The sequence below is a fragment of the Panthera tigris genome, chromosome E1 (genome assembly GCF_018350195.1).
Source record: "Panthera tigris isolate Pti1 chromosome E1, P.tigris_Pti1_mat1.1, whole genome shotgun sequence".
Classification (NCBI taxonomy): domain Eukaryota; kingdom Metazoa; phylum Chordata; class Mammalia; order Carnivora; family Felidae; genus Panthera; species Panthera tigris.
Genome location: NC_056673.1, coordinates 2435923 through 2463323, shown reverse-complemented (window position 1 = coordinate 2463323; position 27401 = coordinate 2435923). Strand labels below are relative to the sequence as shown.

Genomic DNA, 27401 nt, shown 5'->3' with positions numbered 1-27401 from the left:
GACTCAGGCACCTCAGCCCCAGCCACCACTTAGTCATTGAACTGTCGTCACCAAATTAGGGGATTGGCCCTGGCTGCACGAATGAGCCACAGGGAGTTAGGGGGCAGCTGTCCCATGGGGACCCACTTGTCTGCTTTAGGAAAGCCCTGAGGGGAGGGATTCCAAGCTGTTGGGGGGGGGAGATGGCCTCTTCCCTCCCCGTTCTCTAGGAGGAAGGGGGGGGGCGGTTTACTCCCTCTTCCCTCCGTTACTTCCTCTTGGAGACACGTGAGGCACTTGTGATGGTGCCCGCACCCGACCACGTACAGACCCAGTCATCGTGACCATTTCCCGGTCACATAGTTGGGAAGCAGCGACACAAGGGAAATCTAGAAGGGTAGTAGCTGGGGATCCAGCCAGAGATGTACCCGGTAACAGGTGGGAGGGAAGGGGAGGCAAGAAATGAGAAGCCCAACAGGCAGTTTCCAAGTCATTTTATTCAGAATTTTGTTGTTTGTTTCCTGAATCAATAAATACTATACAAAACAATGTAAAAATGGCTACCATTTTCTCTCCCCTGCTCCCCCCACCTGGGGACAACCCCATGGGCCACCTAGCTCAAGGGTTCTCCAGATTTGGTCCAGCAAATGAGGTTGGGTGACACTCTAGCCCCTTGAATCCTCTTTAGAGGCGGGCAGCTGGGTGGGGGAGAGCCTCTGGGGTTTGGAGGCTGAGTGGGTTACGGACATGGATTAGTGTTTTCGGGAGAAGAGACGGCGCCTGGGGCAGGAATCTGCCCCAAAGAAAAGGGTGTCTAAAATGTTCACGGTTCCTCCTTTTGCCTCAAAAAGTGACATTTATTCAAAGAAAAAAAAAAAAAAGAAAAAAAATGACAAGATGTCCATCCCTTGGCTCCCTTCCCTCCCCCCTCCTGCTCCTCTTCAGCCCCCCAAGGACTGAAGCCTGGGTAGGGCCAGGGCGCAGGACAGCCCCTCAGATGAGGTCAGCAACATTGAGGGGCATCTCCTCAATGGAGGTGTTGTAGAAGGTCTCGATGTCTCGAAGTGTCCTCTTGTCCTCTTCTGTCACCATGTTGATAGCCACACCCTTACGGCCAAATCGTCCACCGCGACCAATTCTGGTGGAAAACAGGACGCCTCGGTAGGTAGGATGAAGGGAAGGGGGGCCGGGGCGGGGGGGGAGCCGCGGCGCAGGGAGAGGGGAGGCCGCGTTCCGGAGCCACGCTTACCTGTGGATGTAGTTTTCCCTGTTGGTGGGAAGGTCGTAGTTGATGACTAAGGAAACCTGCTGGACGTCAATGCCTCTGGCCTGGGGCAAAGGAGAGGATGGGTCAGCGTGTGAACGAGAGGCGAGCAAGGGAAAAGAGAGGAGCACAGTCCCGGCGCAGGAGGGACTGGAGCGCGGTGTAGGCAGCCGAAGGCAGGCAAAGGAAACAAAGCTCCCCTCCCCCGACGGCCTGAGGCTTGCCAGGTTCTGTTCCAAGCTGCTACTTTCCTGAAGAGGGGCATGAGCAGGCCCCTTGGAGAGGGAATCACCTTGGATTTTCCCTTCTTCCTTCCCAGTCTTCTCCCGAGTCCGCTCTACTCACCAGCAGGTCAGTGGTGATCAATACTCTGCTAGAGCCAGAGCGGAACTCCCTCATGATAACGTCTCGCTCCTTTTGGTCCATGTCTCCGTGCTGGAACAGGAAATGGAGGGTGCGTCCTGAGGACCAGTGGTGAGCAGGGCGCGGACGCACGCGCTGCCGGGAGCCAGGTGGAGAGAACTCACCATTGCGGACACGGTGAAGTCTCGGGCGTGCATCTTCTCAGTGAGCCAATCGACCTTCCTTCGGGTGTTGATGAAGATGACTGCCTGCGTGATGGTCAGGGTCTCGTACAAGTCGCACAGTGTGTCCAGCTTCCACTCCTGGAGGGGGGGCGGGGCGGGGAGATCAGTCAGGGGCTGTACCAACGACGCACCACCAGGCCCGCCCCCTGCCCCGGGGCCCCACCTCTCGTTCCACATTGATGTAGAACTGGCGGATACCCTCCAGGGTCAACTCCTCCTTCTTGACCAGAATTCGAATGGGGTCCCTCATGAACTTCTTGGTCACCTCGAGCACGTCGGAAGGCATCGTAGCAGACAGCAAGACCACCTAAGGGAAGAGAGAAGCCTCGGGGTAGGGGCTCCTCCACGATGCGTGCCCCCCTCAAACAGAAGCCGGCGTGTAAAGAGGCCCGAAGCGAGACACCCGGAATTCCTATGGTTTCTCTGGCACTTGCCATCGCTGTCCTATCCCCCCCCCCCCCAGTCTCTAACGGCTTCCTCACCTGGGTGTTACTGTTAAGCTTCTGGAATATGTCATAGATCTGGTCCTTAAACCCGCGGCTTAACATTTCGTCAGCTTCATCCAGCACAAACATCTTGATGTATTTGGGAGCTACGACAGGAAAAACAACAGGTAACAAAACTAGAGAACTATGAAGTCAGGCTTCAACCTCCAGAGAAAGAACGGACGAGAGGTCTGCTCTCAGAATACAAAGGCTGATCCTTTGCCTGGGACCCCCGTGCCAGGCCAGGCGACAGGCCTGGGAAGTAGAACACTCCCCGGGCTGAGAAGACAGGGGAGCCAAGCCAGGCTCAGATGACACGCATGGGTTCATCACAGAGCAACTCTTCCACGGGCGAAAACAGACGGCCTAGGGGACGAGGTTGTAGTCAGGTGAGGACAGGGAAGACGGGGAAGCAGAAAGCTGACACTCACATAAGTATCTCCGGTTAAGCATGTCGAACACACGTCCCGGGGTCCCCACAATGATATGGGGTGCTTCCATCTGAAGCTTCTGCACCTCGGCACGTACATTGGTCCCTCCGATGCAGGCATGGCAGGAGGCACCCATGTAATCTCCCAACGCCATGACCACCTTCTGTATCTGAACCCAGAGAAAGAGAAGGACCCGCAGATTAGCTACAACCGTGCCAGACCCCACCGGAAAGGCTTCTCGTGTCATTCTCTGCAGATCACACATGCGCCGTGAAACTCCCTTCCCGGACAAGAAACAAGCAGACGACTTCATTTAAGACCACACTGCCAAGAAGGGGCAGGCACAGGATCTGAACTTGTCTGGTCCCAAAGAATACAAGGATTCACAGTAACGGCCCTTTCTAAAAGTCAAGAGCGACCCATTCGTTAGATCTCAAAGCGACCAGTTTAGTGAACAGAATGACCTCTACCTGCGTCCTTCTGCCACTGAACCGATCGATGCTAGATGCCATGTTCGCTCTTGAAAAAAGTGTGTTCTGCCCATTAATGCCCTAAGGAATCCTTCCCAAACTTCTTTACTTACTTCACCCGTATCTACAAGTTAGCAGAGAAACCATTACTTCCCCACCGAGGGTTTAAAAATAACTAGGAAACGAATGTTTCTCATTCTCTCTCCTCCAAGACCCAAGAAAAGTCTATCATTAGAATTTCATGTGCCCCAGGCATGAAACAGCTCTGGCCACCAACCCAGGCATCAAGCTAGGATGAACAAAGGACTGCGTCTGCTCTGCCCCAGGCTGATATAAGAGCAGCACCATCACCGAGGTGTCTCTTTGCCCATCACCAGGGGGTTGGTTCACACAACAGCCACCAAACTTGCTCAGCCAGCCGGGCTCCACCTAGCTGCCTTTTCCCTGGACTCAGGAAATGGGCGGAGGAAACGATGCTTATTGTTCATTAGGAAAGGGCATGTAATTAACCCCAGCCAGCCTTCAGAGATCCAGCAGTCCTTGGCTCATTTTCTTTAGATCTCTCTTCCCCAACGCTTCGGATCTTGAGGTGGTGGCCCTTAGGGAGCACACCTCGGACTTTCTGATTATGCTCCTTCCCAGAGCACCCTCCAGGGGAGGGAAGCCACACGCTCACCTGCTGAGCCAGCTCTCTAGTGGGCGCCAGGACCAAGGCCTGTGTGGCCTTTAGATCCAATTCAATCTGTTGCAGAATCGATATGGCAAAAGTGGCTGTTTTCCCAGTCCCAGACTGGGCTTGAGCGATCACATCATAACCTAAACAGAGTAGAAGAAACTTGACGTGAGAGTACGTACGTGTTGCTATCAGGAGATGTTCAAGGCTCTGCTCCATCAACGAGCAGTTGATAAGAGCTAAGTGCCAAGCACTTAGTGCCTCCCAGACTTTACCGCGCCACAACCTAGTGCCCAAATGGGAACATCTGGAAACCAAATTAGATTATTCATTCATTTAGGACTGCCCAGAATTGACCTTTGACCTAAAATACCAATAGCAGTGAAGAACTGGCTAAAATACCACCTTACTGAAATCCAACCAGCCATCCATGTGTCCAGGGCATGAACCAGGCACCGGCACAAACCAAAAGCCAAGCTGGGATAAACAAGGAATTGCTTTGCCCCAGACTGATATGAGGCTGGCACCACTGACCAGGTGCCACTCCACCCAGGTCAGGGACCATGCAGAACTCATTCTGTGGCAGAGGGATCTTATCTTACCCTTGATACAAGGAAGAATGGCTCGCTGCTGGATGGCAGAAGGCTTCTCGAAACCATAGGCATAGATGCCCCGGAGAAGGGACTCAGAGAGGTTCATGTCGTCAAAGCTGTCAACGATCTCGTTCCAATTACTCTGTGGGGCACAAAACAATTCAAATGGTAGAAGAGGCGACGCGGTGTCCCAGAAGTGGAGCAAACGACCAAAGCTCCAGAGCCCACAGCCTCTCCTCCCACCTGGGAAGCTGGTTGGCTCTACGCGGTCTGGGAAGTCACTCTAAGGGGCCGGTCCACTTGGAAGAGGAGAGGCTGGACAGTATAGGAGAGAGGAGACTCAACACACAGGACGCGTTTCACACACACTCAGGGACCTACCGACTTGGAACAGATCACTGGAAAGGACTTAGGATGGGTAGGAGAAGTCATCTACTTGGGAGTTAGGCAAGCAGCTCTCCAGAAACCAGGAGACGCTGCTAGAGACACTGCCTTTCCCAGGGCCTAAAGACAGTGGCGCAGGAGTGCCATCTCACCTCGATGACGCCTTCGGGCTCCATCCCATCGGGGCCATTGTCTCTGGATCTGTTGGTTTAAAGTAGAAGTAGGCCGACTGAGACGCCAGAAATCCCGACGGCCAGGCTCTTCCTACCAGCAACCGGCCTCACACGATGCCATCAGCCCACGCTCCCCGGCCCGACCCCATCCTGGACCCCAGGAGACACAGTGCTCAATTTACAACCGAATCAGGCCTCTGGCCCCGCCACCGAGGGGACGACCCAACCCCCGAAGGCCCGGAGGCTGGAAGGAACGGCGTCGGCGCTTCCGGGGGACCGGAGGTGGTCCCCGCGGCCGGGCCCACGTGTCCGGGGCCGGGCCGCTCCGAGTCCGAGCGCGCGCACCTCCCACCGCGGCCCCGGCGCGCCGGAAGTCCCGCCCCGCACCTCCCCGATGCGAGGGTAGGACATCCCCTTCCCCCCACGTCACTCCGCCCGCGCCCTCCCCCACCCCCTCCAGCCCGTCTCCCCCCCTCGCGGTGCCCGGATGTGGGAGGCCGCGGGCGGTGGCGGCCTCGCGCACAATGAGCCCCAGCCGAGCTAGCGAAGGGGGAGATTGCACAACACTGAGAAGCGAAGCGGGCTGGGGGAGGGGAGCCCCTCGGGCCGCCATGTGCTCGCTCCCTCGACCACCCAGCGGCGTCTCCCCCCGCCCCCCGCCACGGCACAATCCACATCCCGCCCGCCCCCGTCGCGAAATGGCGTCGCCCTCCCATACCTCAGGCCGCTCACCCCCGAAGGAAAGTGGACCTGCCCATCCGCAGTTTGCCAATTGCCCGGCTCGTGCGGCAAAATGGACCCGCCCGCCCGGCGCCGGGTGGGCTCCCGGTGCCTCACGCGGCCGCTCCTCGGGGTCAGGCTCGGTCCTGGCCGTCAAGAAAACCAGCACACTGAACGGCCGGCTTCTTCCGCCCCGACCCATCGCTCCGCGCGACGACGCGCCCGGCTCGCAGGACCCGGGCGTCCCCGCTCCGGCCAGTGGTCCCGTCGGAACCCTCCGGAATCCCGAGCGCGCGCGAGCCCTCCCTCAGGCAGAGAGGCGCCCGGACCCGCCGGCTCGGGCCACACGCGGCGGCGGCCGCCTCCGCCTCCCACGCCCGGCCGCGGCCTCGCCTGGCGCTCGGCGCCGGCCTCCCGGCGGGCCGCGCCTACTCGCTCCCCAGGACCGGGCCTCCCGGCGTGGCTGCCCCGCAACCCCGGGTGGGGGGAGGGGTGCCCAGGGCGGTGGGCCTCAGCTCCCCCCGCGGGGCCCTCGGGAGGGAGCGGCTGGGTAAGTAGCCTCGACCTCCTGCAAAAGGGTTTCTTACCGGGAATCCTGACTCGCAGACATGATCCTTAGAAACTAGGGCGGAGTGCCCGCCTACCGACAACTTATAGAGCGCCCGACCCCGCCCCAGCCATCGCATTGGCTTGGCCACCTCGGCCCCGCCTGCCGGCGTTCAGCGACTCGGCGTGACGTCAGCTCGCAGGAGCTCCGGCACGCGGCCACCATTGGACCGCCTGGACATCTGTCAAGGGGAAGACCCGCCCCGCGGCCCCATTGGCTCTGGGGCCCGCCTTTCTCGCCGGTACGGAAGTGACATATGGGAGTCGGGCCTCGAGGCCTGGCAGCCATCTTGGGGCCCAGCGCCCCTACACGTGCGGAGGCGAGAGCGCCTCGGTCATGTGGCCCGGCGCGCCCTATCACGCGAGAGGGGCGAGGCTTCAGCCTCCAGGGACTTCCGGGCTCCAGAGACCGCCGCTTCCCTTCGCCTCTGCTCTGAGTCTGCTCTGGACCCACGTTCTGTTCCGTTCTCTCCCGGAGCAAAGGTAGATCGGACACCGTCCCGCCCGTTCCGGAGGTGCCGGGGATGATGGGATCAGGCGGGACGCCCCCGCGACAGGCCCCCCCCCCCCCCCCGGGCCACAGGGAGGGACAGGGATGGAACAGCCGACTTCCTGGCTTCCCCAGCATTTGGGGTCGCTGTCATGAACTTTGTCTGGCTCTCTTAAGTGTCCTGTTGCCCAGCTCCAGCACCTCTCAAGCTCCCTTACGGGACTCTTTAGGGATGATGAAGACAGGGTGCTGGCCAGCGAGCCAGGGGTGGAAGGCTGAGGTCTCCATGACCACGAAAAGGGGAGCTAACAGGGGCTGCTGAATCAAAGCCTGAGAGCGAGCATATGCACTAGTTTGATGCCCCTTAAGGACGACCACCACTGTGTATCTCCAAAGGATCCTTTATTGACCAGAGCAGGACCGTGGCATTTATATATATATATAAAAAAAAGTTTGAAGATCTGGCAGGCCGGAATCCCTTTGCCCGCCCTCCACCCCCAGCACAGATTTTCCTGCCCCCGCCCCTGCACACAGAAGGGGGATGGATGGGTGCCCCACCCAGGCCGCCAGGCCACGCTCCCCCAGGGCACAGAGAAAAAAGAGGCTTTTTCACGGCCACCCCCTGAACATCAGAAATCAACAAGTATTCTCTCAAAAGGAAAAAAAAAAATACAGAAATCAATTAAAACATTTAAATATGAAAAACCAAAAGGGAACTGGGTGGGGAGAGGCAAGAGAGGAAAGGAATGGGAGTTTCTTGGGAAGGAAGGGTCCCCCATGTCCTCACGCCCATTCATAAACGGGCTTGAGGCCTGGGATCCAAGGCTCACACAGTGAGTTTGCAGTGACACAGCTCCTTGTAGATCTGCCGACGAAGTTTGGGCATGTCCTGCTGGGTGAAGCTGAACGGCTGGGCCAGCGCCAGGTGCTTGCAGTACTGGGTGTTAACAAAGCAGGCCGTGAGCATCCCCCGCCCCCCAAGTCAGGACCCGTACTACCCCCTTCGCGTGAGTGAGATCCACCTCCCTGGAACTTTCAGAGAACATCCACATTTCACAAAGGGAGCCAAGGTGCCCCAGCCTGGGGCTCAAAGTCTAAAATCACTGCTCTTGGTACCTGAAATGCCCGGTGTTAAAATACTCTGCATTGGCGGTTAGGAGGCAACTCTCCTTAGGGCCAGAAACCAAGGAGCAAGAGACCCAGTCCCGATGTGGGACGGGGAAGCCAGGAGAGCCAACGAAATCCATGTTTGTGCTCTCTGACACCTAAGGTTACCCTCTGCTCCACAAGGGGCTGTGGGCAATGGGGCAGGGGCGGGTTGCAGGACAGCCTCCCTCCTCTTGCCCAGCCCTTTAATCCAACTGCCATCTGCTTACCTGTAACACGAAGGCACCGCAGTCGCTGTCATTATTCTGCCTGGCCACATTCTAGAAAAGGAGAAGAAGGCAGGCCCTTCATTTAGAGGCTCCTAGGGGCGTGGCCTCAACTTCTGCCTCCTGCCTTACCTCTGTCACCACCCCGTACTCCTCCCTCTAGAAACTTACCATTTTGAAGTAACCTTTCCAGCCCTGGTGGAAATCCAGCCGGTCTTTCTTCACGGCCTCTGCCTGTAGGTACTTGGCAATATGCTGTGCAGACGGAGAAAAGGAGGGAGCGATGCCCGGTGTCTCCCACAGGAGCCCGGGGTATGGTGGTCACGGGCACCGAGCCCAGGTTTGCTCCTCAGAGCCCCCAGGCCCACCCCTCCGCCGCGAGTGCCGCCACTGGCTTTCCTCCCCACTCTTCCCGCCTCCCTCCTTCCCACTCAGACCTTAGGGCAGCGGCGGTTCAGGGTGCGCTGCGAGTCAAAGTAGGTGATGGTGCGTCGCCTCACGTCAACCGAGATGAGGGACCAATGCACCTCCAGGTGGATGGGGATCAGCAGTAGCTCCTTATTGAAGATGTCCACCTAAGGGGGGCAGTGCCAGGGGTCTGGTCAGAGGGCACGAGAGTCCTGCCTACTGTCATGAGGGGTCTAGAGACGAGTGGAGGCGCTGGCAGGAAGCCGCATGGGAGGGCACAAGGCCCAGCCCTCCGCCGGAAGGGGCGGTGTCAGAGCACACACCTGAGAGCCCAGGATGGCCCGGGTACTTTCCACACATTAAAGGTACCGGCGCTCAGTAGCGAAGGACCGAGGCTCAGCACTCTGGAGCCAGACTGCGGGGGTTTAGATCTAGCTCCTGCCTTTCCTAGCTCGTGGCCATGGGCGAGCCACTCTATACGCCTCAGTTCTCTTCACCGTAAAAGGCTGGAAACGATAGCCGCTACCTCCTCTGTTTGTTCTGAGAATTAAGTCACACCGAGGACAACGCTGGGTCCCCGGCAAGTGGTCGGTCAGTTACCACAACCATCCTCCGAGGAAGTTCTCTCCCTCGATCTAACGGAGGAAACAGCCGCTTAGAAGACTAGGCAACTTGCTGAAGGCCACGGAAGGGGCAGAGGTGGGACTCAGATGCAGTATGCAGAGGCCAAGTTCTTTCACTGTAGGTCCCCCCACCTCTATCGGGAGCAGTAGGCCTGCCAGGTGGGGGAGGGTGTGAGCTCCTGAGCCCGGGGACAGAAACTAAGAAATGCTGCAGCCCATGGTCCTACCTCACTGTAGAAATTTCCTGGCCTTGGAATTGCAGGGCAGGGAAACTAACGAGAACTATCTTTTCCCCCTCGCCAAACGTGCTCTCTCCTGTCTTCCCCAGTAACGTCTGCTACAAACCCAGGCATCACCCTGATTCTGAGCTTTTCTTCGTTCCCTCGTCCAACCCGCCAGAAAGTACTTCGATTCTACCTGCAAAACCCATCCTAGAGAGCGCTCCTGCTCCTCCCTCAGCATCCTGGTCGAGTGTCTGTCTGGCCTTCTTTGCTCGCCTCCTAGTTAGTCTGCCTGCTGCCACTCTTGCCCGACTTCCAATCTCCATCAAAACAGGAGGCTCTTCCCAGCCTGCTTAAGGCTCGTCAACGGCGCCTCAGCCACACGGTGACAGCGGCCTCCACGCCCCACGCGATCAGCCCTGGCCAAGCTTCTGATCATATTCCCCCCCGCTCACCCTGCCCCAACCACAGCAGACACTCCTGTGGGCCTTCTGGGCCCCCCACAGTCTCACCTTGTGTCCCATGTACTCGCCGTCCCCTTTGCCTAAACCACTCTTGCCCCCGAGCCACACGTGACCGGGCCCTCGTCATTCCAGGCTCAGAGAAGAGTGGCCTTCCCGGAGCCACCCACATTCCACGCTACTACGTCTCCCTTTTTATTTGTTCATGGCGCCTAACACTAGCTGAAATTTAACTTACTTATTCACACTCCACGAAGGCAAGAAGTCTTCCTTACTTAACACCGAGTCCTTGCTGCCCACGACAGTACCGAACGCACAGAAGACCCATGTTACTTGAAAGACTGAGTGAGCAGCCTCGGGGAAGGGACTCCTAGAAAGCGGAACTCTAATCCTTTACAGGGAAGGCGTTACCCACATACACGTGAACTGGCAACTCACGTTTTTGGTCCACCTTTTCACCCCATCATAACCCTTGGTACGGAGTTTATCGTAGAAGAAACTGTTGAAGAAATGCACCTGTGCCAATGACACAAAAGAGCTGGATGGAGTCAAAAGAGCTTCAGGCCTCCCTGCCAAGTCTCCTCCGCCCAGTCCGCCCCATGTCACTGGGGCTCCGAGGGCCAGTTTCAACAACCTCCACTGCACTCCCCTGGGGGCAGAAACCCAATTCTCTTCCTGCTGCCCCTCCCAACTGGTGGGGTGAGCCACAGGGAGAACCACTGCCGACTGGGGGGAAACGAACAGAGAAGTTCGGGACCTAGGTTACAGGTCTGAATTTAACAGACCGCCTTTTACCACCTCTCCCCCAAACAAAGATCCTCCCTCCGTGAAAAGGGAAGAGATCAAAGGGAGTGAAAAAGCTGCTGGGATCTGCAGAGGTTTCTCCTGGGGACTGAAGTACCCTGTCAGGCCTACCTTTTCAGGGACCGTGTCCATGACCAGGTCTCCGTACATGTTCATCACCTGGGGAGAAGACGGGCGGCAACTTGCCATGGAGGGTGCGGCATGGGCACAGGGCTCCCCCGAGCAGAGGGCCCCAGACACCCCGCTCCCCAAACCCCCTCCGGGGCCCGTTTCTCCCTCCTCCTCACCTGGTCATTGAGCCAGTTCTGTCCGTACAAAGTCCCCAGGTCGTCCATCGTCAGCACGTGCCGCTTATAGGCCACTCGGAAGCCCCTCACCATGGCGTTGCCTGGCATGCGCTGGTACGACTGGATGAGCTGCAGCACCAGGCCCTTCCTGAGTAGGCCAAGGGCGGAGTCACACAAGAGACGAGGGGCTAGGGCGTACAGAAGGACCTTCTGCTGCCCAGAATCGGGATCTGTCTCAACTAGTCCCCGCCGGGGCTCGCGTAGCCTTCCGAGGGCCTGCTGAAGGGCCCGCTCCTGGGAAGGAGGCACGTGAGCACCGGGCATATTTCAGGGCCCCGGGGAAGGACCGCCCCATCTGCTCACAGGGGCTTCGCGCTTCACCTGCAGATTCCTCCCCCTCGGTCCCTGCTCCCTCCTCCTCCCCTGAGTCGGTCCCTCTGGGCGGCATTCTCTCCCGACCCCTGACCCCTCGGGCCCCTCAGGCCCCGGCCCTCTCCGGAGGACCCCTCTGTCCTGCCTCACCTGGAAGGTGTAGAGAACTCCTGCTGAAAGATGTCCTCCAGTTTCTCCACCACCTCATCAGTGCTGAGGGGAATGAGGCTGCCGTAAGTCTGAAGGAATTCATCCAAGATGCCTGAGCGGAGAGGAAGAGGAGAGTGTGAGGCCTCCGCACTCCAACTCAGGAGCTGGCGGAGAGAAGAGAAGGCCCGGCCGTCCGGGCTCCCTTACTCTGCACGCAGGTCACATGCTCCTCTCGCAGGGGGCTGTGCTGGCCGGCCTTCTCCCCGGGCCGCTCCGCCTCTTCTGCGGTGCCCAGGTCTGAGCCCTGAAAAAGTTCCTGGGCCACGTGGTCCCCGATGCTGCACACATTGCTGATGAGGATGCTGGCGTCAGGGGGTGCCAGGCCTCGCTCCCCTTCTGGCCCGGGCGGTCCCCCAAAGCCATTGGGAAGAGTACAGGAGAGGAGGCCTACAGCGCAGGGGAAACAGGATGGGGATGAGAAATTGGCTAAGATCAAGGGACAATGGTGAGATCAAACGATACAAATTCTAAGAGCACGGGGAGGAACCGAAACGGAATCTCCCGATAGGAACTCTAGGGGACGGAAACCGTAAAGCGCGAGAGAAGCATGTCTAACAGGTTACAGAGGAACTGAAGAGAAGAGGTGCTCGTCATAAGACAGAAGCAAGAAAAGACTAAGACTCGGAGAGAGGCACGCGTCCGAGACATTTACCACCACCGTATACCTAGCACCGAGTACGGCACCCGGTGCACACCGAAGGCTCGATAAATACTCCAGGGACTGATAAAAACACAGCCCGACATTGTCTGCTTGCGTCCCCGAAAGAAACATCCCGAGTGCGAATGTCACACACGGCTATACAGGTGGTAACTGCAGAGAAATCCCATCCCAGTACCAGAGTAGCACCCTTCGCAGATGCACAGGCAAGGGCCCCTTTATTCGGAAAGGCCAAACGAAAAGGGAGCTTGCGTGGATAATAAGACTAACTTTTCTAAACCTCATCTCCCGTTCTCATCTGTACACAGGACGCCTACTCGGCTCGGGGACTCTGTCACCCGGCCTTGACCGTCTCCCCAGACTTAGATCTTGCTCAAAGTGGGGCTTAAGATATTTCACAGCTATTCTGGACCCCCTCGCTCTGCCGTCCCACTGTCCTTAGGCCCGGCTCTCACCACAGCAAGAGGCTCCCAATCCTCCTGGATCCGAACCCTGCCCCCACCCTTCCCACACCCCATTCCCACCTTACCGGAGTCAGGGTCCAGAGGAGACTTTGGAGTCCACCTTAATCCATCTTCCTCCACTGGGGGCCCAGAGGACATTGGTGGAGACCCTCTCACCCCGTCCTCAGCCATGAGAGCACCTAGCAGACCGAGCCGGGGCGGAGGTGGCCCCCGAGGGGAGTCAAAACGACAGCAGGGGGATGGCAGCTGTGGTGTCGCACCCCCTTCCTGGGGTGAAAGATGGTTCTTGGGGTGTGCGAGGCTCCGCCGCCGGCCCCGGTGGCGCCCCCAAAGCTTCCAGTGGAATGTCAACGAGGTGCTTTTTGAGTACAGCAGCATCCGGAAGGCTCGCATGGCTCTGCGGCGGCGCTGGGAGCAGGTTTTCCGATGAGTAGGGCGAGGAGGGCGAGGCCGCTGGGAGGTTCCCAGCTGACCCCATCTGGGGGGCAGCCTCCAAGCTGCCCCTTCCTCTTCCTCATCTTCATCCTCATCGTCCTCTTCTTCCTCCTCCTCTTCACTAGCTGACGCATCAAAAGAGGGCCGAGGGACAGGGAGGCGTCTGGCTGGCACTGTGGTCCCTGACCCAGGATCTGGCCCAAACCCTCCACCTGATTTAAGTCGGGGTTTAGGGGGTGGGGGCCAACGAAGACGCTCCCGCCTGGGACTTGAGTAAGCCGGGGCCACGCCAGGTCCAGGAGGCTCAGGCCCCCAAGACCCGGTCCCTTGTATAGTCTCTTTCATTTTCCGGCAGCCTGTAAAACAACGGTTAGAGTGTCAGAATGCAAACACCCCCGCACCCCAGATCCTGCCTCTCTTCCTCGGCATGCCTCCTCTGGAATCAGATACAAGTGACCTAAGAAAAGAGGAAAAAGCGCAAAACCCCTACGAATTTCCGATCTTTTCGGTTAACAAGATCCGCAGGGCCCTTCAGAGTCCATGCCACCATCTCTCCCCCGACCACAGAGGAGCAAGGGAGAATGGCTAAGCGGCAGGATCTTATTTCTCGGACCCCCCAGGTTAAAGCCACTGTTGTCAGTATTTAATGCCACCAGGAGTATCCTAATTGAGAACCTAGTAAGGGCAATGGCTCAGCAGGAGACTCCTGACATGATAAAGAGATACCTGAGAACACAGCTTCCACGGGGAAACCGGGGTCTAGAGTGGGGAGAGAGTGCTCTACCACCTCGGAATGAATGGGGTGGGGTGGGGAGGGTACGGGCATGCTCAGGTCGTCGCAGGAGGGAATGGGGATCCCAGGGCTATGGTTCAGGTAGTAAAATCTAACGAAAACGGAAGAATGTTAAGGGAAACTGAAAGAGAACCCAACCGGTGCTCAGGCAGCCGGATCAAGCCGCTGGGACAGAACTGAGCCGCGTGAGCCAGGTTGGCCCAGCCCCCTCTCCTGCTCCGCTCCCGGGGGCCAGAATGCGTCCCACACCGGTTTGGTCCTGGACAGTTCGGCGCCCGAGGGCCTGAAGAAGCCCCTTCGAGGGCCTCCTGGGCCCCGGTTTGGTGGGAATGAGATCCAGGAATGGGAGAGGCCGCGGCAGGGCTGGGGGAAGGGTAGGGGGCGTCCTCACCGGGAGCGGGGAAGCCGGGCGGACGGGCCCGAGGGCGGGCGTCTCCGGCCTCAAGCTTCCCGGCTCATCTCTCCGGCGACGGCGGCGGCCCCGCCACTCCTGCTGTCTTCAGGCGCAGCCCTCTCAATTCAGGATTCCAACGCTTCTGGGCCGCGCGCCGCGCCGCCGAGCCGCCCCGCCGCGGCCGCCGCTTGCTCTGCTCCAGCCTCCACCTCCACCACCTCCCCCTCCTCCTCCTCCTTCTCCTCCTTCCCCTCCCGCGAGCCCCAGGCCCACCGGCGCTGGCGGCGCACGATTAGTACGTCACAGCCGGCGAACAGCGCCGGCGCGGCCAGCGCGCGCCTAGTCCCGCCTACCCCCGAACGTAGACGCCACGGGACCGTCCCGCCCCCCGAGCCCCGTGCAGGGCTGCGCCTGCGCACGCTCGCTGCTCCCGGCCGCGCGCGACTAGCCCATCGCGCTCCCTTTTGCGCCTGCGCGTCCCCCACCGCTGCGTGTCCCGCTGCGTAGCGCTTCTCCGCGCTGGCGGGGCTCGAACCCCGGGGCCTTGGTACCTCGGTCCCCGGCGGCGCGCCGGAGGACAGCCGGGAGGGCGGGGAGATCCCGGTACAGGGACGGGGCTGAGGCAAGGCAGCGGGGGAAGTGGAAGTCGTTTACTCTCCTATTTAAGTTTAAGCGGGTCTTGAGCAGAAAGAAAGCTCGAGGAGTGAAGGAAGACCAGCATTCGGGCCAAGATTTACCCGAGGCTGCACGGCGACCCGTCCCAGCCCCGAGAGGCTTGGAGGGCCCGTCACGCTAGGGGAGCGGAGGGCAGGAAAGGCGGAACTTGGCACCCGTAGGGTGGTGTGTCTGCAAAGGGACTGTCGTCGTCGTCGTCGTCGGGCACCCCCCCCACCCCCCCAGACGGGCGCACAATAAACACACCCCTGGAGATAGTGATGGGAGCCGAGCCCGGGGCCCCGTTGGTGGAGAGGGAGGTGAGGGCGGGGCTTCTTGTGGAGGGAGGAGGCAGCGGGTACCTGGAGAGAGGTGTGGCGTGGGAACCAGGAGTTTCCTGAGTGGAGGGAGGCTTCGTGGGCTTCTGCCAACAGGCAGGCTGCTTCTCTCAAGCTGCCGCTAGATGGTGGTGCTGTTCTGGAAGCATTCCAGTGGGACTTAAAGTAGGTCTCCACCGAGGCCTGGCATTGCCCCCCATTTCTCCCCCCACCCCCCAAGAATGTGGGGCTGGATGGGGGACGAGAGCAAGAGATTACACTTCTTTAATATCCGTGAAGTCGAAGTCCAGGGGATGGGGGCGGAAAGGGAAAAGGGAGGCACGGAGATTCGTGAGTCGTCAAACCCCGGGTTCCAGTCAACCCTGGAAGAGGCCTCTGTTCCTGTTAGCTCTTGGCTGCCTCCAGTATGTCCCCACCCCAGTCTTCCGAGCTTGAGACCACCTCAAAATCACAGTTTCACAAAGCCCAGGAAGGTTCCAGATGGCGAGAGGCTAAGCTTCGCCCTTCCCCGGGGATTGTGACACTCAGAATATCCCCTTGGTGTAGGTGGAAGACACCTGAGAGGAGAGAAGAGATGCTCAGTGAGGTCACGGTCGCGCAGACTGACGTCTCCCCTCCCTTCTCCAGCTCAACCTCTTTTGTGCTTTCTGTCCTTCATTCCAGACCCACCTCTCCACCCAGGCTTCCAACCCCCTGCTGGAGCTTCCTCGTCACCCCCCCCCCCCCGGGGTCAGAGAGACCCTGCTCTTCTCACGACCCCCCCCCTCCACCTCCCAAAGGGCTCCCACCTGCACTGTAGCAACTATTGTAGGCCCAGTCCGGATTGGAAGGCATACTTCGTATACAACGGAATAGCGTCTCCTGCCTTCCCCGGCCCTCCCGGGACACCACCTGACCCATGGTGAAAGTCACATCGTGGAACAGGACCTGGCAGGGAACGGAGGAGAAACGAGATGGCTCAGTGCTGGGAGGCCTCGGGAGCCTGGACAAGAGAGCCAAGGAAGGAAGGAGGGTCTTCTAAGTTTGGTATGAACAGAAGGGTCGGGAATTCTCAGTAGCAGGACTTATGGGCCCTGGGAGAACAGACCTCCGGCCCCCCACATGAGGCGTAGGGTATGTTTGGGATTACCTGGCTATACAGCAGATAAACTCCAGTGTCCCAGACTCGAACAACATATCCTTGGGCCTCCAGGCTTCTCCCACGCTTAAGAGCTGGTTGCCAGATCACCTCTGTCACATCAGAGTCCTCTGGGGGTGAGGGGTGGGGCAGTCAGGATCTCCCTGCATTCTCAGACACTCTTCGCCCCCAGGAGTCTCTTGGCCCAGGTGCCAGCCCCCCAGTTCCCCAATCCGGCCCCTCCCCGAAAGCCGTTATCGAAGAAAACTGCTCACCCTTGGAGGTGATGTTGATGGGGACAAGGTGCAGAACGGAGTGCTTCTCTGAGGAGAGAAGGGAATCTGAGCAGTGCCCACCTGCCCCGGCCGCCCTGTGCTCAGCCCCTCCACCCTCACCCTGGCTGCGGATAACTGTCCCCAGATCCCCATGCGGCTGGATCACCTCCCTCCCCGGCTGCACCCCCGAGGCCTCACTCTTCTGTTTATGGGTGAGCACTGCTCTCTTTCTCCGGGACCTCTCCCCATTCTCCCAGGCTTCCAGGGCGTCAGGGCTCTGCTCACGGAAAGAGGGTCGGGGTTAGGCTGAGATGCAAGGGTCCCAGGCAGCCTCTCTTCCCAGCCCGCCCCCTCCCTCCGCCCCAGGAGTGCCTCACATCTCTCATGCACTTTTCCCCAGCAACCTGAGTCTCGGTGCTGGCTCTCCTCCAGGATCTGTTAGGTACGAGAAGCATTAATCTTTAACAATTTCCTTTCCTGGAATGGCTGCTCCCTTGACCTCCAAACCTGGGACCCTCTCTTGCACCTACTCAAAACTTTACAGACCGAGAGGCTAGAACCAAGAGGTCCAGAGATGGCCCCGCCATCCATCCCTTACTCCCCCACGCCCTTCTCCCCTCACTCACCTGCTCCCGGAGGCTCGGCCACGGATGCCCTTCTTCCTCCTTGCAGGGCCCTCCAGTCCTCTGCAGCCGAGTCACCTCTCTCCTTAGATTTTGCAGCTCTGTTTGCTGGGTCAGCAGGGCCATGGCACACGCCACAGCCCCTAGAGCCGCCCCCCAACTCAACCAGAGGGCGACTGAGAGCGCCGGCTCTCGGGCCGGGCCCCCCATGTCTCCCGGCGGCCCTCTGGGGGCTGGCAAGGAAGGAGACGAGGCTGGCATGAGCTGGGGACCCTGCAGAGAGCAGTGGCCTCAGGAGTGGGGTGGCGAGGAGGTGGTGGGGAGGGTGGGGGTGCAGAAGGGAAGAAGAAGAGTGTTACGCAAGGGAGAAATAAAAAGGAACTTGAGAATAAAAAGGAAGGAGGAGGAAAACCGGCTAGGGGCACTGCTGGAGCTCCTGGCACCCCACTGCGGGGCCGGTGGCGTCTTGAGACACGCTCCCCCGCCCCCCTCCCCCCCACACCCTTCTCCAGCCTCAGGAGAATTTGGTGACAATCTGTCTAGGAAGGACGGGACTGCCAGTGACACCCAGGAAGCAGCCCGAGCACGGGAACCCTGGGAGGGCCCCAGGAGTGGGGGAGGGAAGGTCGGCTGCCCCGGGGCACAGTGCCAAGAGCAGGGATGGAGGGACAAGCTGGGCAGCTTGGGGGTCAAGGGGTGAGGGCGGGAGACCCTCTGGCTGAGCCACGGGAGAGGTCTCTGGGCAAGTTGGCTGGGAATGACTGAACGTGCAAAAGGAGGGGAGGGGGCGGATGGGGAGGAGAACCAGGGTCGCGGAAGCCAGAAACTGGCCGAGTTCTGGGGTTAGGGCCAGGCCGGGTGTGTTGGAATAAGGCCTGCGCTACTCCCTGTGCTGAACTTGGCAAGCAGGACTTCCTGTTTCCCGAGAAAAGCTCTTACATAAGGCTCTGGTCAAAGAGAGAAAGAGACAGCCCCAAGCACCCTACCGCTGGAAGGTTCCTCCCCTGGACCCAGGCCCCCCCCACTCCCCCGGCCACGTCCTGCTTCCTGACCCCGAGCTCCCCTGCGAGCCTGCTCCCACCCCACATCCAGGCCAGGGCTTGGGCCCGCACCTGCTGAATGTCCAGAGGCTCCCGCTCCTCCCAGCCAGGGATCACCCTCGGGAGGAAGCCCGCCTCCTAGGTAAATGAGGCGGCTTCTGCTGGACCTTGGGCAGAGGATTGATTTTTTTTTCCTGGCAGTTTGCCTTTTGACTCTCTGTTCATGCCTCAGGGGTCAGAAGCATGTGGGTCCCCATTCCCGAGCCTGTACATTGCCCTGGAGTCCCAGCCGTCCCGCACCCCACCCTTCGATGCCCGGCCCCCCTTGCCGTGGCCCTCGGCTACCCTGAGAACTGTTCCCTAAGTCCCAATAGAGAGACCGTGGGGGCGCCTGGGTGGCTCAGTCAGTTAAGCTTCCGACTTCGGCTCAGGTCACGATCTCACGGTTCATGGGTTCGGGCCCCGCGTGTGGCTCTGTGCGGACAGCTCGGAGCCTACAGCCTGCTTCACATTCTGTGTGTGTGTCTCTCTCTCTCTGCCCCTCCCCTACTCGTGCATTGTCTCTCTCTCTCCCTCTCTCTCAAAAACATTAAAAAAAAAAAAAAAAAGAGAGAGAGACCGTGGCTTATTCTCTTTAATATTCACTTATCAACATTTTGTCACAATAATAATAAAAATAATATCTGTTTTAAAAATCCACAGGGAATTATCGGGAAGGATCTCGTCTTGCTCTTAGCCCTCACGTTTGGGAACTCCTGGCCCCGTCTCAGTCTCCCTGGCGTCCAGCCCCTCTTAGTGCCTGAACAGGCGGTGGGGACCCACCCTCGCCCAGGGTAGAGTAGACACAGTGTCCGGGGGCAGGGTGGGGAGGTTGTGGCCAGGGCAGGGAGTCAGGAGATAAATGGGGGGGGGGCGTCGAAAGACCAGGGATTCAGGAGCTAGTGAGGTGCAGGGGGGAGGGGAGTGGGTGTCAGAGGAGAAGGGGGTTGTCTACGTGGCGTGGCAACACGTGAACAGTCCAAGCAGCCTGCAGGGGGGGGGGGCGGGTCTGGGGCGAGGAGCAGCGGAGGGTGGGGCCCGGGGCGCCACCGGGGCCCCTCAGTGAACCTGAAAGAGTCCGAAGTAGGTGAGGAAGGGGGCGGCCTTGAGATGGGCCCAGGGGAGGGTGCGGATCCGCAGGGAGGACCCTGGCCGGAGGGGCAACAGCCCAGACACGTGGCAGAGGCGGACCTGGGACCCCGGGGAGCTGGCGGCCGTGGCGGAGAATTCTTCCAGGCAGCGCAGGGCCAGCGCGTCGTCCACCAGCAAATCGAGCTTCAGGTAGACGGCCTTCCCCTCGTCAAAGTGCACCTACGGGGAGGCGACACGGTCTCCGTGTCCCCTGTCCTCGGTGACCCAGGGATCCACCCCCCCACCCCCCCCCAACCCCAGCCCAAAGCCCGAGCTCCCCGCCCACCTGGAGCTGCCCCCGCCCCGTGACCCGGACCCTTGTCCCCCGGTTCCTGCGTCCCCCCCCCCCGGAGCCAGGTGGGGCTTACCTGACTGTACAGGTAGTAGAGCCCAGCCCGAGTGACTGTAAATTCCCCGCTCTGGCGGTCATAGCGCAGTGGGTTGGAGCTGTTGATTTTGGCCTCCTCCCAGCCACTCACCGTCCCGTCCACACCTGAATGTGGGTGTTCAGAGATCGGGGAGAGTCCCTCTCCAGGACTTCCTCACACTCCCCAAAGACCCATCGGGTACAGAAGTCTCGGGGGCCCGCTGGGCCCAGAAGACAGACACGTGGCCCCAGGCCCCAGGTGGAGTCACGGCCCATGGAGCCTGTAGTGCCATAGGAAGTTCTGTGCAGAAATGCAACGTATGTGTGACCAGAGGGGTCGGGAGCAACCCGTCACCAGCCACTTCTGGGGAGAAGAGCCAGATGGAAGGAGAGGTGGGGGGGGGGGGTGGGTTGATATTTTGTGTCTCTAATTTTTTAAATATTTTTTAAAATATTTATTTGGGGGGGGAGTGAGCACGAGTGGGGGGAGAGCAGAGGGAGGGGGGGAGAGCAGAGGGAGGGAGGGAGGGAGAGAGAGAGAGAGAGAGAGTGAGAGAGAATCCCAATCCCAAGCAGGCTCCATATTCAGCGCAGTCTGTCGAGGGGCTTGATCCCACGAACCCTGAGATCATGACCTGAGATGAAAGCAAGGGTCAGATGCTTGACCAACTGAGCCACCCGGAAGCCCCTGTGTCTCTACTGTTTGTCTGTTTTGAGACCATATACGGTACTTGAATCGTATATTACTGGGATTATTAAAATTGAAAATAACAAGGGGCACCTGGGTGGCTCAGACGGTTGGGCATCCGGCTTCAGCTCAGGTCATGATCTCGCGGTCCGTGAGTTCGAGCCCCGCATCGGGCTCTGTGCCGGCAGCTCAGAGCCTGGAGTCTGCTTCGGATTCTGTGTCTCCCTCTCTCTCTGCCCCTCCCCTGCTTGTGCTCGCGCTCTCTCTCTCTCTCTCTCTCTCTCTCTCTCTCTCAAAAATAAATAAACATTTAAAAAAAAGTGGTACCCAAGTGTCCATCAGACGATGAATGGGTAAGGAAAATTGTGGTATATCCATACAATGAGAAATTATTCAACCCCCAAAAGAAATGCTATGGGGGCGCCTGGCTGGCTCAGCCAATTGAGCGTCCAACTCTTGATTTTGGTTCAGATCGTGATCCCAGGGTCGTGGGATTGAGCCCTTTGTCGGGCTCCTCTGGGATCGTGGGGCCTGCTTGGGATTCTCTCTCTTGCCCTCTCTCTCTGCCCCCCCCACCCCAAAATAAGTAAACTTTTAAAAATAGAGTTTAAATGGGCGAATTGTATGGACCCTGAAGCATAGCTCCATAAAGATGTACCGGAAAAACAAAACAAACAAACAAACGAAAAAACACCACTCTAGAACTGGACCAGTTACAAATTGCAAAGAAGGTAAATACTAAAACGACAGAGCACAACTCAAGTGGCTTCCCGGGTCCTCCCAGGCCCGCCCCAGTCCACCTCTCCAATGTCACCCCTCTCTGGCTGCGCCAGCTCACAGGACTCCCACCTCCTTCCTGTTCCCGCCGCACACCTGGCAACTTCCCTCAGCCAGATCCCGACTCCGCTGGGAACCCTTCCCCGGCCACCCTGGCGTGGCCAGTCCGGCCTGTCTTTCACCTGCTCGCCACGGCCCCCCCGCCTTCGGAGCAGCCGCCGTCGCAGGAAGTCATCCGGTTTAGTTACACAGGAGGAAGTGTGGGGTCCCACCCGGCCTTACTGTCTACTGTGCCGTGGCCCCCGGGGCTGGGCCTGCTCGGAGTGGGCGCCCAGGGGACACTGGTGGGAGGAAGGAGGGGGGTGGCCAACGTGGCCCCCCGGCTCTGGCTTCGTGTGGCTCTGGCGGCTGCTGTCCCGGGCCTCGCTGGCGGCCTTCCCCCTCTGCCGGCCCCGGGGCGCTGTCCTTGCTACTTTGCGCAAGGACGTGGTAACGCTTGCCAGGCGTTCTCCTGCCCACCTACGAGATACCCGTCACCCTGCAGACTCCCATGTGGGCCTCCAGCCCCGCTCTTTCCTGCGTCCTCCCCACCCCGCTCACTGTGCCGTCACCATCGGACCGTAATATCATCCGGACCCAAACTGAGCGCGGCCCCTCCACCCCGGCCTCGCTTTCTGTCTCTGTTCCCGCATCTGGCTCCGGGTTCTTGCCCCCACGGGGTACCCAGGCCCCTCTCTGCCCCCCCCCCCCAGTGTGGTCTCCGCCACTCTCACCGGGATTCTTCCCAGCCTCCTTCCTCCTTGGCCCCCCCCCCCCCCGCCCTGGTCTCCCCGGTCCCCGGCTCCAGTATATTCCCTACACACAGCCACGGGGAGTGAGGTTTCAAAAACGCAGATGTGAGCCTGCCTCTACTTGCTTTGACCTTGGAACGACTTCCAGAACGCCTGTGTGGCCCGGCTCCACGTTCTCGTCCAACCTCGAGTCTCATGCTGTTCCGCCACCAATTCCCTCCGGCCACGCTGGGCTTCTCCTGGTCGCCCGGCCTCATCATCCTCTTGCCAGACTCGGGGCTTTGGCACAAGCGGCTCCTTCCACCTGGCGCGCCCTTGACCCCTGGTCCATCTTTTTGAGACAGGAATCCCGACTCCACTGTAAAGCTGGGTGTCTTCCTCTCCGCCACCGCCTACCTCTGGCTACTTTCATTCTTGTTCCTGTCCCAGCCTACCGTAACTCGCAAATCCCTATGCCTGTCTCCTCTCCTAGACGGTGACTTTTTCTCGCGAACAGGTCTGGGTATCATCCCCCGTGGGCGCCCGGCCCGGTCCTTACCAACAGCAGGTGCTCAGTGCGTGTGTGTTCCGTCAGGGGACGAATGAATGTCTGGGCTAAAATAAATGGCCCATCTGGAGGGGAGGAAGGCTGGCCCGGGGCCTGAAGAGGAGGGGGAGAGGAGGGAGGGCGCGCCCCACTATGGGACCAGCCTGGGCGAAGGCTGGTTGTGGCCAGGGGGCACGGGGTCCCTGGCACCACGATGTCCGCCAATGTCACCACCACAAACCTCAAATGGACGTTCTTTATAGCCTGGCAGCCTTCCTGCTCCTCCCCCACGAAGCTCGCTCTTGTAGTCCTCAAGATAAGCGTTTTGTACCACCTCTGCTCACCACCCCCCCCACCCTCGTCATGCTCCCGAGGACCTAGAAGTCATCACGCAAGGGCTCCCTCACGTCCCCCCACCAGCACTAAAAACTGACCTGTCGTCACACTCTCCAGGGGATGATGTGTTCCTCTCTCGGTTCTGGAACCCACCCCTGGCCCCCTTCCTGGACGCTGCCCTGCAGGCTCCCCCCACCCCCGCACCAGGCATGTCCGGGACACAAGCCCGCGCTGGCTGGGTTCAAACCCGGGCTCCACCCCTGGGTATCCTCGAGGCCTCACACAGGTTAAGTGGCCTCTATCTACCGGACTGCCTGGGTGGCTCAGTCGGTTAAGCGCCCACCTCTCGGCTTTGGCTTAGGTCATGATCTCGCAGTTCGTGAGATCGAGCCCCGCATCGGGCTCCGTGCTGACAGCTTCCTTTTAGGGCTATTGCAGAGACTGGATGAATGTTCCATTCAGTAGCCGTTGGCTAAGACCCCTGTAGGGTTGCTCACCACCAGAAGGACTGCACCCTTCCTCCATACACAGCTCCCTCCAGCTACTGGCCTGTTGCTCCGCTCGTCACAGAGAAACTTCTAGAAAGGGTTGTCACCGTCTCCAATTCCTAGTTCCCATTTTCTCTTAACCCAATCCACACTGGCGTCCATCCTAACGGGCCACTGAAACCGCCCATGTCCAGGTCGCCAGCTGACTTTTAAGGTTACCAAACCCAGCGGTCATCTCATGTGACCACTCAGCTGCATGGGGCACAGATGGCCACACCCTCCTGGGTGAGACCGAGTCTTCTCCCAGATCACAGGACACTCCCCTCCCCGGTTTCTTCCCTTCTGTCCGGCTGCTTTTCTCAGCGTCCACTGGGCTGTCTTTGGCCTCCCCTCTGGATGTCCCGAGAGCCTCAGGAACTCACTCTGGGGGTGCTTCTTCCTCGCGGTGTTTCATCCAACCCTACAGCTCTAAATACCACGTCTGTGGCTGTGACTCCTGACTGTTCGCGTCCTGACCTAGCCTGAGCCGGCCCACGATGTCCGGCCAGCTATTTGTGGAAGCCACTGGCTGATTATTAAACACTTCATGATTAATTTACATATCTCCCAACCCATTTCTCCCCTGGTTAACGCCACCTCAATAAATGGCATCATTAGGGGCGCCTGGGTGGCTCAGTCGGTTAAGCGTCTGACTTCAGCTCAGGTCATGATCTCGCGGTTCCTGGGTTCGAGCCCCGCGTCGGGCCCTGCGCTGACAGCTCGGAGCCTGGAGCCTGCTTCGGATTCTGTGTCTCCCTCTCTCTCTGCCTCTCCCCTGCTCGTGCTCTGTCTCTCTCTCTCTCAATAATAAATAAACGTTAAAAAAAAAATAAATGGCATCACGATTCCCAAAGATGCCCAAGTTCAAAACCGAGAAGTCATTTGTGATTCCTTCCTTCCCCTTCCCCCCCCCCCCCCCCCCCCCCCCCCCCCCCCCCCCCCCCGCACAGCCGACTCATTAGCAAGCCGCTAGCCTCAAGCCACATACCGAATCTACCTACTTCACTTAGAGGCCTTGGCAACGCAGGTGGGATGGAGTAGTGGGGGGCGGGGGAGAGTCTGGGAGGGGAAGGGGCCAGAGACTGGGTTTGAGGTTCTGAGGTCATAGTGCTGAGTTGGGAGGTCGGGTAAAGGTGGAAAAGAAGAGCCTAGTAGAAACATTTTGAGAAAAGTGATCAGAGTGGTGAAGATTCATAGAATACGGGAGGGGGGTGGCGAGGGGAGAGGAGGGAAGGATCCAGTGTGCTTCTTGCACAAGAGCGAGGCCTAATGGTTGGGTGGGGGCAGACTGCCTGGGTTCCCACGCCTGGGTCACAGACAAAGTCCAGGTTTGGGGGCTGAGAGAACCGAGCCCCTGAAGATTTTCTTGAACTGGCTTCTGGGGTTCCCCAGCTGAAGGCAGGGAAGATGGTGGGAAGGGAAAGGTTTTGAGGGGCTCCTTGTCCAGGAGGTCAGTGCTGTGGGGGGCAGGGGAGAGCAGGGGCAGGTGGGAATGGGGTCTCACCGGCCTGCGCTCCGTCCTGTCCCGGTCGTGGGTGAACTGTAAGACACAGGAAAGGGTGGGTGAGACCTGGCCTGCCCCTCCACCACCCGCCCTCCCTGGGCATAGCTCCCCCATCACTCACCTTCATAGTGAGCTGCGATCGCTCTGCGAGCCCTTGCTTTCCGGCCTTTGGGTGCTGAGAACCAAGGAAAGACAGATGGGCAAAATAGTGCCCAGAAGCCACTCTCCAGCCCCTTCTCCCTCTCAGAAGCCCAGCATCCCCCTTCTGGTCCAGGCTCCTGTCCTCAGAACCTCAGGCCTTATCTCCCTCCACAAGTAGAATGACTATATGATTTCTCATCCAAACTGGGTTGTTTCTGAGAGCAAAAGTCTTGCTATTAATAATCGCACTGACAAAACACTTGTAAGCTGGGACAGTCCCGTGCAAACCTGGGCCTGTAGTCATACGATCATCCCATTCAGAAGTTTCTTAGCTTATTTGGGCCCGGGTCCCTGACTCCCCAACGCCCCTCTGTGTCTCCATCAGGACCCCAGGGGCTCTCCTAACCCCAGACCGTTCCTCCTTCCTATTTGGTGTAAGGTTTGAAATGAGAAGCAGGTCCAAGTGATGGAACAGGCTTCAGAGAGAGGGCCAGAATTCTAGGTTTGAGCGTGCCTCAACTGGTTAGCTGCATGACTGTGAACCCCCCCGCCCCGCCCCAACACTGTCTGTGCCTCAGTTTCTCCATCCTGCCTGTCAGTGAGGTTCGTGGTTTCGGCTCTGCCCGCTTTGTGGGGCTATTAGGGCAAACAAACGCAATAATGAGTGCAGAAGCCACGGCAGACCCGTCACTGTTCCTATTCTGGAAGGTGGGATAAGGGGTGCTCACCGCTTCTGCGAGGCCGCGCCAGCCGCTTCAGGAAAGGCCCGGCATCTCGGCTTTCCTCTATCTGGAGATTCAGTTCCTAAGGGAATTAAGGGCAGGGCTAAACCAGGGTCTTGCCTGGGGACCAGCAGAGACGTAAACTGAGACCGACAGGGGGCCCCGTCAGAAGAGGCACCAGCCAGCAGCAGGCACAGAAGCCTTGGGGGGGGGGGGGCCCAAGGGGAGGCAAGGCCCGGGGGTCAGGCCTGCCCCAGCCCTCACCGCGCCCCCTCCCCAGCTCCCCACCACACACAACCAGCACAGACCCTTGGGCGCGATCGGCACATGGCACACGCGCCCACACCCAGTCAGTGTGCACGGTGGGCACACGCCCCGCACGCACACATCACGAGCATCCCTCCTCCTCCTCCTCCTCCTCCTCCTCCTCCTCCTCCTCCGGCGGCGGGCTCCCCCCCCCCCCCGTCTCATACCCCCACTTCACCCGCGGCCAATAAACACTCCGTACTCGGGTGACCCAGACCCCTTGCACGCAGCCGTCACCCTCTCTCCCCCTCGCTTACCCGCGCACGGCGGTGCACACCCCCGCGCACACGCGCGGCCGGCGCCGCCAGGGCACACCCCGCACCCTCCGCTCGCACACGCTCCCCACGCCCAGACGCGCGCGCCCGCCGCCCACGGCCACTCACCGGCGGGTCCGGGTCCTCCTCTGCCACCAGCTCCCCCTGGGAAGGCTCCTGCTGGGAAGGAGGCAGCGTCACCCAGCCCTCCTCCACCTGACATCTCACCCTCCACCCATCTTCCTGGCCCCGAGCCCTCGGCCCACCCGGCCGCGCCCGCCGCTCCGCAGACGCGGCTCCGGGCCGGCCCCGGGAGGGCTGCGCCGCAGGGGCCTCACCTGGGCGGGCGGCGGGGGCCGGCGCCCCAGGCTGACCGCGGCCAGCAGGAGGCCGAGGCAGGCGAGCGCCAGGCCCAGGCCCAGCGCGAGCGGGGCCAGCAGGGCGGTGCCCGGCTCCCCCAGGAGCCCCCTCCGCCTCTGGCTCCGACGGCCGGCCATGGGGGCGGGGGGCTGTGCCTGCCGCGCCGCCCCCCCCTCCCGGGACCCGCGGGGGCGAGGGAGGGGGAGCGGGCGGAGCGGGCGGCGGAGAGGGAGGGGCGACGGACGCGCCCGGGGAGGGGAGCGCTCAGGAAGCCGGACGCTGCTCGTGCGCCGGGGCGCGGGCGGCCGGGCGCGTGCACCGCGCAGACCCCGGGAGGAGGCCCGCGCCGTCGGCCCCGTGCGCCCGCGGGGCCGGGGTTGGCGGGAGGGGCCCCGGCCCGGGGGTGGGGGGGGGGGGGCGGCGGGGGCGCGGCGCGCGGGGCCTCCAGCCGGCCCGGGGGCGGCGGCGGCGGCGTTGGCGGCGGGACCCCCGCGCCTCCGACGGGTCTAGTTGATTTCAGGCTCCTG

At 60.1% G+C, this 27401-nt stretch overlaps 4 protein-coding genes and 4 non-coding genes across 10 annotated transcripts; all 8 read right to left on the bottom strand.

Annotated features, from left to right (window-relative positions):
• Positions 1-801: 801 nt before the first annotated feature.
• EIF4A1 (eukaryotic translation initiation factor 4A1) lies at positions 802-6450 on the bottom strand. Its single transcript, XM_042967627.1, has 11 exons — positions 6347-6450; positions 5019-5067; positions 4492-4624; positions 3893-4032; positions 2747-2915; positions 2313-2422; positions 1994-2137; positions 1771-1908; positions 1589-1678; positions 1229-1308; positions 802-1117 (listed from the first exon to the last, which is right to left on the bottom strand). Exons 1-11 carry the CDS (start codon positions 6367-6369, stop codon positions 973-975), a joined length of 1221 nt encoding a protein of 406 aa, XP_042823561.1. The 5' UTR covers positions 6370-6450; the 3' UTR covers positions 802-972.
• LOC122233846 lies at positions 1402-1542 on the bottom strand. The gene has a single exon (XR_006211570.1). It is a non-coding gene; the product is annotated as a small nucleolar RNA SNORA67 (small nucleolar RNA).
• On the bottom strand, positions 2509-2653 carry LOC122233874. The gene has a single exon (XR_006211599.1). It is a non-coding gene; the product is annotated as a small nucleolar RNA SNORD10 (small nucleolar RNA).
• On the bottom strand, positions 3456-3597 carry LOC122233867. Its single transcript, XR_006211592.1, has one exon. It is a non-coding gene; the product is annotated as a small nucleolar RNA SNORA48 (small nucleolar RNA).
• LOC122233866 lies at positions 4318-4452 on the bottom strand. The gene has a single exon (XR_006211591.1). It is a non-coding gene; the product is annotated as a small nucleolar RNA SNORA48 (small nucleolar RNA).
• An 805-nt stretch (positions 6451-7255) lies between the features above and the next one.
• SENP3 (SUMO specific peptidase 3) lies at positions 7256-14565 on the bottom strand. Of its 2 annotated transcripts, none has more exons than XM_042967626.1 (11): positions 13898-14283; positions 12802-13527; positions 11762-12001; positions 11555-11666; positions 11033-11180; positions 10857-10904; positions 10380-10457; positions 8666-8803; positions 8400-8483; positions 8232-8282; positions 7256-7792 (listed from the first exon to the last, which is right to left on the bottom strand). In XM_042967626.1, exons 1-11 carry the CDS (start codon positions 13995-13997, stop codon positions 7682-7684), a joined length of 1836 nt encoding a protein of 611 aa, XP_042823560.1. In that variant the 5' UTR covers positions 13998-14283; the 3' UTR covers positions 7256-7681. The 2 variants fall into 2 exon arrangements, with proteins under 2 accessions (XP_042823560.1, XP_007091679.2); XM_007091617.2 differs by lacking the exon at positions 13898-14283 and adding an exon at positions 14356-14565 and having other exon boundaries at positions 7257-7792.
• Positions 14566-15598: 1033 nt separating this feature from the next.
• On the bottom strand, positions 15599-17855 carry TNFSF13 (TNF superfamily member 13). Its single transcript, XM_007091618.3, is given in 7 exon segments — positions 15599-15866; positions 15869-15907; positions 16139-16277; positions 16480-16598; positions 16743-16790; positions 16941-17019; positions 17369-17855. Coding segments are annotated over 7 exon segments (750 nt in total). The 5' UTR covers positions 17627-17855; the 3' UTR covers positions 15599-15798.
• Positions 17856-19021: 1166 nt separating this feature from the next.
• On the bottom strand, positions 19022-27041 carry LOC107180521 (tumor necrosis factor ligand superfamily member 12-like). 2 transcript variants are annotated; one of them, XM_042967631.1, is made up of 7 exons: positions 26853-27041; positions 26644-26694; positions 25961-26036; positions 25213-25266; positions 25092-25127; positions 19944-20068; positions 19022-19755 (listed from the first exon to the last, which is right to left on the bottom strand). In XM_042967631.1, the coding sequence occupies exons 1-7, from the start codon at positions 27009-27011 to the stop codon at positions 19504-19506; spliced, it is 753 nt and encodes a 250-aa protein (XP_042823565.1). In that variant the 5' UTR covers positions 27012-27041; the 3' UTR covers positions 19022-19503. The 2 variants fall into 2 exon arrangements, with proteins under 2 accessions (XP_042823565.1, XP_042823566.1); XM_042967632.1 differs by having other exon boundaries at positions 26644-26691.
• Positions 27042-27401: the final 360 nt, after the last annotated feature.

Bases quoted from the DNA above. Each gene is read 5' to 3' on its own strand.
- EIF4A1 (XM_042967627.1), bottom strand. From the start codon at position 6,369: ATGTCTGCGAGTCAGGATTCCCG. The intron at 2,138-2,312 runs GTGAGGAAGCCG...CTCTTCCCTTAG, and splicing joins AGCTTAACAGTAACACCCAG to GTGGTCTTGCTGTCTGCTAC. The intron at 1,118-1,228 runs GTAAGCGTGGCT...GTTTTCCACCAG, and splicing joins AGGGAAAACTACATCCACAG to AATTGGTCGCGGTGGACGAT.
- SENP3 (XM_042967626.1), bottom strand. From the start codon at position 13,997: ATGCCCGTACCCTCCCCACCCCACCCCATTCATTCCGAGGTGGTAGAG. The intron at 8,484-8,665 runs GTCTGAGTGGGA...CCGTCTGCACAG, and splicing joins TGAACCGCCGCTGCCCTAAG to CATATTGCCAAGTACCTACA. The intron at 8,283-8,399 runs GTAAGTTTCTAG...CTCCTTTTCTAG, and splicing joins GGAAAGGTTACTTCAAAATG to AATGTGGCCAGGCAGAATAA.
- LOC107180521 (XM_042967631.1), bottom strand. From the start codon at position 27,011: ATGGCCGGCCGTCGGAGCCAGAGGCGGAGGGGGCTCCTGGGGGAGCCG. The intron at 25,267-25,960 runs GTGAGCACCCCT...CTTGGTTCTCAG, and splicing joins GGCGCGGCCTCGCAGAAGCG to CACCCAAAGGCCGGAAAGCA. The intron at 19,756-19,943 runs GTAAGCCCCACC...GCCTCCCCGTAG, and splicing joins TCTACTACCTGTACAGTCAG to GTGCACTTTGACGAGGGGAA.